The sequence below is a fragment of the Solenopsis invicta genome, chromosome 1 (assembly GCF_016802725.1).
Source record: "Solenopsis invicta isolate M01_SB chromosome 1, UNIL_Sinv_3.0, whole genome shotgun sequence".
Lineage (NCBI taxonomy): Eukaryota > Metazoa > Arthropoda > Insecta > Hymenoptera > Formicidae > Solenopsis > Solenopsis invicta.
The window spans coordinates 25,688,335-25,701,284 of record NC_052664.1 but is presented as its reverse complement, the minus strand read 5'-3'; the positions used below and the strand labels follow the sequence as shown (position 1 = coordinate 25,701,284).

At 44.3% G+C, this 12,950-nt stretch overlaps 1 protein-coding gene across 1 annotated transcript; it reads left to right on the top strand.

Annotated features, from left to right (window-relative positions):
* Positions 1-7,265: 7,265 nt before the first annotated feature.
* LOC105202012 (protein sister of odd and bowel) lies at positions 7,266-10,772 on the top strand. Its single transcript, XM_011170354.3, has 2 exons — positions 7,266-8,827; positions 9,916-10,772. Exons 1-2 carry the CDS (start codon positions 7,824-7,826, stop codon positions 10,259-10,261), a joined length of 1,350 nt encoding a protein of 449 aa, XP_011168656.1. The 5' UTR covers positions 7,266-7,823; the 3' UTR covers positions 10,262-10,772.
* Positions 10,773-12,950: the final 2,178 nt, after the last annotated feature.

The following is a 12,950-nucleotide window of genomic DNA, read 5'->3' as shown; positions in this document are numbered from 1 at the left end:
GCATGGACAACCAGTTTCTCTGCCAGATTGGGAAATGTTGCCATGATTGATGTTACATCAATGCGACACCATTCTTCGAAAGGATCGCCGCGGTAAATTGCTCTTATTAACTATTTTCAGAATGCCGAAGATATTATTTTAACAATTTAAAGTCATTAAAATGATTCCATAAAAAAAACGATTCTATTATCATTGTCACAATTGCTATAATACTGATAGGTATGTCAAAGAGCATCGATCGCGATCGATTGTTGCAAAAAATAAACATAGCTCTGCTTTACTCAATTATAACTAAATTAAGCTATTTACCAAGATATACACTTACATTATGCAAAAATTGTAACATCAAAAAGACATTATTTTAAAAGTTGCAAAAATTTGTATATATATTTTGAGCTCATTAATATAATCTTCATATGTAATTTCGGAATAAAGTTGACGATTTCGTTTTCGGGAACTTTTTTACGACGGGGATTAATCGCGACACTCGCGTCGTAAGGGGATCCGTACGGGCACAGTAAAGAGAGCAGTCCGAATGTGTAAACGGTGCTTTAAAACATGCGTTGTCGGTGGTGAGGTCCTGACTAATGGAATCACGCTTTGCCTCCTGGTGATACGTTCTCTCGTCGAAGGACCCCTTCCCCGGGCCGGTGTCTCCGTTTCTTTTTCATCGAAGACATGGAAGAGGCCCGGGGAATAAGCCTTTTCTAGCCACCTTCTCATCTTCGAGAAAAGGGTCCCTTCGTCGAGGTGGAGTTATATGTTATTTATGCGCGAGAAACGAGACGGACTTTCTGAGCTCACGAGGCGGCAGTGCTGAAAGTATCACATTTATTTCGTCGGTCAGCGCGAAGGCACGAGGTAGGATAATATAGCGGGTGCACGACAGGGAGCACACTCTTTGGAAAAGAGCAGGAGTCACACTGCCGCGCCGCCTCGGCGAGCGTATAGTGAGTAAATCATTTTTCACTTCATTTTTAATTTTCGAAATCATCCGTTCTCCCATGAATAGCTCTCGCTGTATGGCTAGACACGCACATTTTTTATAGAAACATATTAATCTTCAAAATCGTAAACTGCTGTATCTATTACGATTGTATGCGAGAGAAGAAGCTACGTATCAACGTGGAATGTTAATAAAAAAACTACAATTTGTAAACTAGGCCTAATTTGTTACTAGATTAGCTGATTGAAGTATCTGATTTGTCATTTCATGCTGACAGTACAGTTTTTATCGCGTTATAGTCCTTTCGTAGCATGGTAAAGCAACTGATAAGCCTCTTCTAATATCGGACAAATAAAATTATTATTTATATTAGTTATACTCAAGAAATTGTTTTAAAGCGTTATAAAGTACAAGAATAATAGTAATTACTTTCTATCATCACTTTTCTAATATATGACTATTTATCTATATATTGATTTTATCTATAGGATAGAGAAAAATAATTTTCCATTCTTACTTAACCTGCCGACGAAGTGATCCGTGCGAAATAAATATCTAACAATCGCTCATAAGCCTGTCAAGAAGTAAGGCTTCAATTAAATAAATGAGCGGTCATATATCACGAAATCAATCTATTCAATCATCGCTTCCTCGATATCTTCTCGTTAATTATATAGCCCGATTTCCGGCGGCGGGATTCGTGAGTCTAACGTCTAAACGTAGGAAAGAAGTGGAATTCGCGTGGCGTAGGTGACACATTTGTCTTATTGAGTGGCGAGTTCTTCTATTTTTTTTTCCTGCTTCAAGAAAGGCACGACGGGCTCATTAGTCAAAAGCGTAGCTAACGATCTGCGTCTGCGAACACGATAAATTCGTGGGCTCGTTTGGCCGACGAATCCGCTAATTTCGCGTCGTGAGACGTGTAATGCGTGTACCTATATCGGGGGAACGGGAATTTACATTCACAAATTGCAGAAAGTTGGCTGAGAGCCGGGCGACCTCGCGAACGGTCCCAGGGTACCAGGCGATCGAATTATCCCGGGGATTGTTTAACGTAATTGGACAAATCAATCTCGCGATCCCGGACGGGGGGTCCACGGACGTCCGTGCTCTGTGTTCTCTCTTCATCGTCCCGATCCTCTCTCGTTCATTCCACCTCTTTGTGTCCTGGCTGTCTCGCGATACCGCGGCACCAACGAGCGTATAATCGGTTGGAGGAAGAAAGAATCGAACGACGAAAGGAGAGAAAAGGGCAACGAGAAAAGAGACTAAGTAAGAAAAAAAAGGGAGAAAGAAAGGGAGAGGATGCAGCAAAGATTTAGGTGAGACTTCATAGGCGACGATGTGTAGAAGTGAAGACGTTATTCCTCTCTTTGTGCCTGCATTTATCATCGTACTGTACGACATTTACAAAAATTATATATAAGGCAATTAATTATATGCGGCATTCCGTGACATGAGCTCAATAATAAAATAGAAAAACATTAATGTTAATCAATACACGTAACAAGTAAGACTTCATCGTCGGAATTATATAACGTTTATATATACCGCAATTCTCTTCCGTGATCCAATTAGAGATTTAAAGATCCAAGTAAGTTTTAAATTATTCTACCTCAATTTCGTACACGTACAAAAAAAGTGAAAAAAATTTCGTTTCAAATAATTCTAAAATTGTATTTCAGAATGACGAAAAATGCATTAAAATTTTTTTAGATTTTTTAGATCCCAAAAATCCTTTCAAAACACTATCAGGTACCAGTGACTCGATTGGACTAGAAAAAAAAGCAGAAAAAAAGACGTTGAATCATAGTAAAATAAATTAACAAAGTTCCAAAGAAACTAAAAACTTTTAAATTATCTGGAAGAGATAGACAAGAAGTTAAATTGTCTCTTTCGCCTCGTTGGATTTTATATCAGTTCTGCTTTGTTAAGCAATTAATATATTAAGTAACGTCATAGTTAATGGATACTTGTATAAAATAAGCAAAGTATGCAAATATTTTATAAGTATATAAAAAAAATCCGAGTGGAAGGAGGGAGAAGAAGCTAGACAGAGACGATTATTGCAATCACATGGTCGAACGTAACGATGCGTGCTTTCCTTTATCACGTCGAAGGAGGACCGGTTGTATCACGCCGTGAATGCGCATGTAGTCAAAGAGAAACAAACGGGGCGAGAACTCGTATCCAAGGGGAGTGGGAGGCGGAAAACAAGGAGAGAAACAAGTGCCCGAGCTGTACGCAACCGCGGAGGTGAAGATGCGTGAAAGTGGAGGTGCTTAGTAGCGATCTAATTATCTACGCGGCGGGATGTCGCGGCCTCCCTCTGCGCTTCACCGCATTGAGGAAACAAGAGCAAATTGAAAGCCAGTTGGATGATGCTCGCTAACCGAAGAGAACCGAATCGTGCCTCTAAGACAGCAGATTTGAAGCAGCTTTCTTCGACGATTGTTACGTCATATAAGCGTGAGATGTCTCGAAAAAGAGATATGAACAATTAACTGCTATTTTCTATTTTCCTAGAAATGATTTATGTTTATAATTTTTCCTATTTTTCTAAATTTTATAATGTTAATTGTAATTAATTTACAGTCACGAAATTAATTGTCTGGATAAAGAATATTTTTTTTCATTTTATTTTACAAAATATTATAATTTTTAAGAGAAAACTCGATTCTGAGTGAATACCCTTGCCAGTGATGTATTTCCCTCAAAAAGTATGCTTGTATGTAATGCCTTTAATATAACCTAAAATAATTCCAAATTTCCAACATCTTCTTTGCGTCCGAACAATCAATTTCGTGGATTATATAAGATTATCTCATTTATACTTAATATTATTCTATTATAATTTTACCATCTTTCACACATTTTCGGACTTAAATAAACATAGGTAAAGATATAAAATAGAATCATTTAATGAATACATCTTTAAATTTGATTTTGTTAATAACAGGTCAGTTACTTTTTTTTCAGCTTGAGGACAAGATTGTTTTTGATGGAAATATATCACTGGCAAAAATTTTCACTTTCAATCAAGTTTTTCTTAAAAAAATTATAATATTCAGCGAATTTACAGCATAAAATAAATTCTTAATATCTTGCATTTAAACAATTACTTTCGTAATTGTATCTTAATAAAATGGATCAAAAAATTTTTTTTCAAATTAAAAATGCAGCACGAATTTAGACAAAATTAAAGACAACTTCAAGGAGAGACAGTATCATTATTGAACGCACTCTGTCGATTCATACAAGTTTTGTCTCTCTCGTTCTTTCAAAGCACAATACTTTTCACAATGCGTACACGTGCCTAAGCTCGAGTCATTGTATAAGTGTGTTAAGCATGTTAGAATTGACTCCAGGACAGTGATTCGGACCCTTTCTTTTCGATTCAACGCAGGTCGCCGATCGCGAGGAATTTCTCATGTCACGCCGCGTTACTTTATTTATCGACGTTGAACGCCACTTATAACCTTTTGCCTCCCGGAGTTAAAGAGCACAGACGAGAAGATTTCCTGACATATAAAGTCGATTGATGGATTCTAAGCATTGTCGAATTGTTCGCAATAATACGCTTGACTGCGGATGTAATAATTGTTTTTTCAGCGCATGAATAAGCACAAAAGAGGCATTTCCTCCTATTAAAAAAAAAGTAGTTTTCCTTCTTACTTCTCATCTTCATTTTTTCAGATAGTTTCTACGGGAACGTATTAACCTTCGAATGTTAAGTATAAGAACTATCAATGTACCCAGCAAACACCAAGGTACAGTTATAAAACTATTGGTTATAATTTCTCACAATACAACGAGTACGTTATATAACAATTACATTGTTGGGTGGGAAATGCACGCTACGTGGCTTTCGACAACTACGCAAGGACAAATGGAAAGACAATATTAGGTGACAAATTTCGAGTATAAAGTTTCAACAATAGCAACGTCGTCGAGGCGACGAAAACGTTCGATACGCTTGGCGTGTGAAGATTCTACTCGATTCCACTTAGTCGTTTCGAAGGCACGTACAATCGCGAGTGCGTTGACATTAGTGCGCCGTGACTCGCGCATGTTAATACGTTGTGACACGGAGAAACACAATGGAAACGCGGCGGCCGTAAGATATGAGCGCGCGGATCATTGTGACATACTCACTTTATCTGACATAGAACTTATAGTTCGGAAAGCAGCGCGTTACACGTCAACATGTCCAAATAAAGTGCCGCGTATATCGCGGGCGCGTATTATGTTCTAGCCGGGCAATTAACTCGCTACTTGATTAACTGGGTAGAGCCTGTCAACTTTCGCGAAGAAGGACTTCACCGAAGAGAGAAGAGCGAGACGGGTAGACGCGGGCGAGGGAGAGGAAGCGAAGGATGAGGAGTGAAGAGAGGAGCGAAGGGGAGGAGGGGGGAGGGGGCGGGAGTGAAGGAAAGTCGGACTCGCGAGGGCATCGAAGTTACGAAAGGGGAGTAAAAGACGAACGTGCGGGGAGGAGGGAGGGAGGAAGGAAAGGAGTGCGGGGGCCCTCCTCGACGTAGAGACGCCGAGGAGGAAAAAAGAGAAGGGGGAGGAGCGGAGAGAGAAAGAGAGAGAGAGAGAGAGAAGGAGAGAAGGAACCGCGTCCACGGTGACGGTCAGCGAGCGCGAGGTGACCCCTGACCCCTTTGTGCGTCCTCGTCTGCGTCTGGCATCGTTCGGTCGGAGCCTCTCCGTCCCACCGGCGGGACTCAAACGACTCCGTGGGGCCCTCCGTGAGGGCTCAGCGTGGGCGAAGCTTACGCGCGGGGGAGTAAGAGGCGGCCAGGGAGAGCGGGAGGAGAGAATAAGGCGATGGAGAGAGGCCGTACGGGGAGAGGGGTGACGAGTTGGCCCGCGGGCGTCCCGAGACCGTGAGAACACCACCTATAATATTATTTAGTCTGCCCGATGCCTCGGTTCGCCTCTCTTCTCTCTTGGCCGCGCTCCTTTCTCTCTCTTTCTTTCCCTCTCTCTCTCTTTCATTTCCTCTCTTTCCTCTCGCTCTTCCTTACCGCACCCTTTTCCACTCGAATCGTCTCTCTTTCGCCTTTCCTCGAGAGACCTCCTCTCCTTCTATATCGTACTCCATCGTACTCTCCCTCCCCCTCTTTCTTCATCCTCCTTCTCTCTTTCTCTCTTCTTCTTGCCCGGTTACTCGCCCTTTTTTTCTTGTCTCATGTGCGCGCACGAGAGCGCGTGTACGGAATGTCTCTCTTTCTCCCTCGCTTTCGGTGCGCTCCGACACTGAAGAGGCAGCTAACTATAGGCGCTATACACGGCTTACTCGCGCGCATTAATTGCCGTCGTAAATTGTTGCGGCTTTGCCGAGAGTCCGAGTTGAGTCGGAACGAACCCGCGGCACACGGGCCCGGTACCGCGCGGGAGAGATGCCTTTTTTTTTCGACGCGGCATCACTATTCACTCAGTTTTACCTCATTTCTACAAGACATCCATTGAGATATTGGAAACTTAAGTCGGCTACATGCACACAGACCATTCGCTCGTACTGGGTTCAAAATTATTGAAATGCGTGGAGTAGCAGTCTGCCAGATTCTTTCCAGAAGTATTTAATAACATTCTCGGAAAAACTGATCTCATATGTAAAAGACGCGTTATGTTGAAAAGTCGTAAAACCACATTCACAAATTTATCATATTTTTTTGTTTAAGAAAAAAATTAATTCTCCCAGAAAATATATCACCTTTGAAGATCATCAGATTACCCGTGATCTCATTATAATTTGCTTAAAATGTGATCCTTTTCGTATAGAAAAGAAAATAGCTTTGTTTTTCTAGCTAAGTTTTATTTAAATAGGTGATACTTCAGATAACTTTTTCAATTATTGTTTAGAATATATAAATTAAGAAAAAGGTACAATACCTTTGCGGAAAATGATATAAAGATATTGTAAAAATTTTTGGAGCCTCGTAATATCCATAAAAGTATTATTATATATAAGCTGTAAATTTAAATATTTGGACCGGATGTATCGATTTATTAATAATCGTCATCGTACGAATCCATATATGTTGCAATCTCTCATCTCTAATGGCACGTGAAAATGTTCGCGGCACATTTGTCCTCCGAACGCAAGAGAGATGCGCGTTTCGCGAAGGAAACGCAGGTTAAACAGCTGTTGACCCGCGAACGCGAACGCGATTCACGTTTCCGGATTCCCCCCGCACACATGGGCGCGCGCGCGTGCGTCCCCGCGAGTGTGTGCACGCTCATCACCGTCGCGGCACGCAAGCCGCAGCGGCCCACGTCAGATCGTGCGGCCCCACGGACGCGCGGCATCGGGCCCGCATCGTCGAAACGGCGCGGCGGCGACGGCGGCGGCGGCGGCGGCGGCGGCGGCGGCGGCCGGCGATCGCGCGGGCCAGCTGTGGCACGGCTCTCTCTCCTGAATCCGGGGCCCGTTCCCCGCGGACAGGCCCATTTTGACTCGGATACCTGCCACCAGGTGGCTCCACCAGCAGTACCCAGCAGCGGCAGGTAGGAGCAGTCTTCGGGGCGCCTTCGCACCGCCAGCATCGTGTGTGTGTATCCTCTTTCGCGTTTTCGCGTTCGCGCTCCGTTCCTGCAGGAACCATCGTTTCGGGGACTGACAATCGATCAGCAGGAATATGTGAACGCGCGATCGAGTTGGGTAACGTTGTGCGAAGGTGAATCACAAAACGGGAGTCTAGCGGGGAGATACCCGAGGAACGCGCCGGCAAGCATCCACGTTGCAATACCCATCAGGATCAATCAGGACAAATTAGGAATTTCCGATCGCCTTGCCAATGATACCGGCGAAACACGGGAGGTGCGCGTTCCAGAGGCTAATCCGGGACGATTCGAACGACGGTGGAGGATGCAGCAACAGCAACAGCAGCAACAGCAGCAGGAGGAGGAACAGCATCAACAGGAATCGGAGCAGGAACAACGGACCCTCGTAATGGTACCATCCGCTTCGTCCTCGTCGGTCGCGGCAGACTCGCGCGAGGCCGACGTCACTGGTTCCACGACGAGTTCCGAATTGCCCAATCTGGCGTTCCAGAGTGTCGCCCTGCAGTTTCAGGGTGCCCTCCTCTCTGCGCTGCAGCGAGTGGCGCTCCTGCCTGGCGGACACGCCGCCGCTGCAGCCGCTTTAAATCTGCAGGCGCTGAAGACGTACCTGACTCTTCATCATCTTCATGCGAGCGGCACGACTTCCGGCGTCGCGACCGGACAGACCCCGGGCGCCACCGCGACCATCATCGGTAATCAGAGGTGCCCGTCGTTGAACGCGAACGCCGACGTGGCTGCGTCGAGCCCGACGAAGAATGACCACTTGACGGCCGATCAGCTGCTTCGATCGGCCGCTTCGGCGATCAGCGAGGACGACGAGGCGCCGCTGGACTTCGTGACCGACACCGAGGAGGACCTGGCGCTTCTCGCGGAGGAAGAGGAAGTCCTGCTGAGCGAGACGTCCGGGACGAGCTCATCCTCCGCGAACCACGAGCTCCTCCTGCGACGAATATCCGAAGGAAATCGCGCGAGCAGCTCGTCGCTGACGACGGTCTCGCGAACGTCGACCTTGGCCGCTCCGGCATCTTTCGCGTCATCCACTTCCTCAATTTGCTCCTCGGCCTCGTCCACCTCGTCGTCCTCCTCCTCGTCCGCGCAACACGCCACGATCGTGGTGGACTCGAGTGTACCAAGGACTTGCCGTACGTCCAGACCCAAGAAACAGTTCATTTGTAAGTTCTGCAGCCGACAGTTCACGAAGAGCTACAACCTGTTGATCCACGAGAGGACGCATACCGACGAACGACCGTACTCGTGCGACATATGTGGCAAGGCCTTCCGACGGCAGGATCATTTGAGAGACCACAGGTAACGTGAATAGACCCTAGTCATCTGGGAGACGTTCGGTCTTTTGATTAGATCTTTCTTTTTGAAAGCGTTACACGCGCAGGTTTTACCGTTAAATGTCCGAAATAATTTGTAATCTAATTAATATTTTCTATTTAATTGATTAAATAGAGAATATTAATTAAATTAATTATGCCAATTATGAGGTTTCGATTTTAAATAGTTTTAATGCCGGTGTAAATAATATAATTTTATTTCATAAATATTAAATAAAATTATATTATAAGGAACTTTTCTTTTCAAAATTATACTTTAATTAACAACATTTTCTATGCCTAATTTTTCAATATATATCCAAATGTTTCTATTGCGTTTAATATAAAACAGATGTGCACATCAGTATGCGCTTTTACGAGCAAACGTAATTTACGTTTAAAATTATTAACAACAGATTTCAAATTATTGTAATATTTTCGATTGCACTCGATTAAAATAATCATTTTAGCAGAATTTACTTGTATCTCCGGATACACGAGAGAGATGAATATTGTAATGACACGTTACGTGAGGAAATTGAATTATATGTATAAACGTTAAGCGCGTATAAAAGCTTTCATGACGGTATAGGATTATTCACCAAATTCATCCCTTCGCGATGGAAGATTTAGAGACCGCGCGTATTTATCTCTTTATCGCGTCGCCATTAATTACAAGCGTCGTAACGATTTACGAACGGACAAATTCATGGTACGCCTTTTCCACCTCGCGTAATTACAACGATGATTGAATGACGTGTATATTATATTTAATGGTCAACGTGTCACGATCCATTCATTCATTCATATCTTTACCGTTGCAATAATTGTAGTCCTTACTCGATAATAATATTAATTACGTTAATAATATATTACTCGATAATTATTTTATTCTTCTCTCTCCTCTTTTATTTTTAGTATTAAACGTACGTGTGTATTTCTCGTCGCGCGTCTATAATTTTGCAAATTACAGTTTTGAATACTTTGACATCAAATACAGATACACAGTTTAAGTAGGCAGTTTAAGAAATTTAAGCGTAAGATTCAAACCGGAACGTCTTCCTCGCATTGCAGGTATATACACAGCAAGGAGAAACCGTTTAAATGCGCCGAGTGCGGTAAAGGATTTTGCCAGAGCAGGACACTGGCCGTCCACAAGATTTTGCATATGGAAGAGTCGCCGCACAAATGTCCCGTCTGTGCGAGGAGTTTTAATCAGAGGAGCAACCTGAAGACTCACCTTCTCACGCACACGGATATTAAGCCTTATCATTGCGCCTCCTGCGGCAAAGTCTTCCGCAGGAATTGTGATCTGAGGAGGCACTCGTTGACGCATAATTTGGGAGTGCCGTCGTCGCCGCCGCCATCGGGAATACCCGTTTCCGGTACAAGCGCCATTGTTCTTCAGGAGACATCCTAATGCATGGATATCGGTTCTTTTCTCTTCGATCACAAAATCGGGACAAAATCTTGCCTGTATCGGACGTACCTTCCCCCAGCAACGCGGATCGACGTTCATTTATTATAACGCCACAGTGATCTTGACTCCGACGTGCGATCGATTCCGACGGTCGATTCGATCGTTTCACATTCGAGCCATGGTCCACCGGCATGGCCAGGATTTCGATCTCCTGCGCGTATTCGAGCATCTCCGACTCACATCGTATCTATTATCTGCCTGCACTATCTATCATCGTTAACGTTTAGAGCGTAATCATTGTTATGTACATCACGATAAGGATATACGGATTCGTGCATGTTTAGATCTGTAATTCTATGTATGCGATGCGCAGTGGGTACCTTCTCTTTCTGTCTTGAATAACGTATAGTCGTCTCCATTTTCAAAATGCGATGTACCTACTGTACGTGTCCGTTGTGTTCTATCGTTCACGTGTGTAAAATAAACATTTATTATTATTTTTTAACCCACAGTCGTCTGCACCCTCACTCAATCTCCCTCACTTCTTGCGCAATAAAATAACATGGACAAATCAACTTGCGTTTGGAAATATTCTAAAAATGTTGTTCGAAACTTTCGAGCAGAAATTTTTATGCAAAAATTATATAAAGAATTAATGAATATAAAATATATAAAGAAATAATACGGTCAGACTCGTTATTAATAGCGTCGATTTTATTCGCCTCTTTTAAAATTTTTTAACTGAGCAGACGCATCAGCGTGCAGCACACGCTTTAATTTATTACATGCAAAACAAACCTCTCCGCTTGTATAGCCGCGAAATATTTTAACTGTCTAAATCTTCACGACTCTGTGCGACTCCTAGATATATCAGACATTATGGAGTGTTCACTTAAACAGGTTCGTCGAGCGAGTACGTCAGCCCGACCGAAAATTCCAATCCCCCTGGTATTAAACCAGGATTTTTGCCTCCTCCTTTTTTATCCGTTCCACATATCCATGCTAGGTATAAGCTGATGACGGGCCGGGAAGAAGAAGAGACAAAAGGGCACGGTAAGCGGAGGAGAAGTTAAAGAGAAGGAGGTGGTGGTGATGGAGGAGGAGGAGGAGGAGGAGGAGAAGGCGCAGGAGACGCAGGAGGAGGACGAAACGCGTGTATTGTGTTACAAAGAACGGGGCCGCCAGGTGCGCAGGACATGACACCGCGATACGTCTAGAGTTACGTTTCTTTTCTCGAAGGTGCCGGGAAGAAGCGGAGGAGAGGAGGTAGGCCCCAACGATGCTATTTCGGATCCCGGAGGTATCCAAAGACGGGCCTCCTCGCGTCGATAAGGAGAATCCTGCGCGACCGGTCGACTGCCGCTCATCGTCGCCTCGAATGGAGCGCAACGGCGGCGGCTGCGCTCGCCCGTGTATATGCGCACGTAAACCCGGACTCCCGGGCGAGCTTTCATAAATTCTTACCGGCGGACGTTTTACCGCGAATTACGGCCCGTCGTTTTACCGCAAAACCCCGTGTTGGCAAAATCGTGTTTACGGCGTCGGGATATATACATATGGGAGTCACGAAGACGACGAAGAGGAGAGACGCGGGAGACGTCGCCGGCGGCGGCGAGTCCTGCAGATGCTGGAAGCGACCGGAATGACTTCTCGATGGTAGTCTTTGTGTCACGTTCGTTCAAAGTATCGCTTAGTCCTCCCGCATCTTCCCGCAGAAACTCCAAAGACTTCTGCGTCGCGTCTCTGCGGCGGAATTCTCGATAGCAACCATCACGCTCGAGACCCTGCGAGCCTCTCTTAACTTGCGAGCGTCTAAAGATCATATTTGACGCGTCGAAAGTGACAATAGAGATAAACGAAGTCAATATTACTAAGAGCGAGTCGGACGTGAGCCAGCTGAGTGGAAGAAACTTTGAACGTACAATATTTTAAGTAAGATCCGAATGTTCCCAAGATAAATTTCGTGATACTGAGGTCAAATAAATTACACGTCCTTACGGGCTGAAAATCTGTCTGATTCTATGAAATCCAAGTCACATTATCGAAAATTACTCTAGACCAATTATTACCCATCCATAAACGATTAACAGAGATTATTTCAAAAGCGTCCGCATAATAATTTTCGCAAAGATGATATATTATCATACCCTCTTTCATTATCCAAGGAAAATATCGCGCCAGAGAAGATTACAGAATTTAACGGTCATACGATACGATATGGAGTGGCTACGTGGGCGAGTTTACGATCACCTTACAGATACGAACTGTCAGCGCGGACGACACACATTTCTAATTAAAACGATCGTATCGTAATGAGCATGGGAGCAATCGCTGGACATTCCCCGGTTAATTACGTATTATATCGACAGGCTGACGTGTAAAATTAGAAGCTACGGGAGGAGGAGGAGGGGGAGGAGGAAAAGGGGTGATTGTAAAGCGGACGTGGCGCTCACGATGATTCGGAATGGAGAAAAGGGCTATCTTCAAAGCATGGTGGAAGCGAGGAAGGAATCGAGCAAGGAGGAGAGTCGAGGGGACATAGAAGGACCACACGCACGCGCCGCCCACAGATACGCTATCACTTGGCTACAACCGACGTGATCTGCATGCGCGTGTCCCCTCTTCGTCACGGAGCGGAAAAAAAAGGAAAGAGGGCCGAGGGGAGAAAGGAAAGGAAAGGAGTATTCTC

Bases quoted from the DNA above. Each gene is read 5' to 3' on its own strand.
- LOC105202012 (XM_011170354.3), top strand. From the start codon at position 7,824: ATGCAGCAACAGCAACAGCAGCAACAGCAGCAGGAGGAGGAACAGCAT. The intron at 8,828-9,915 runs GTAACGTGAATA...CTCGCATTGCAG, and splicing joins GATCATTTGAGAGACCACAG to GTATATACACAGCAAGGAGA.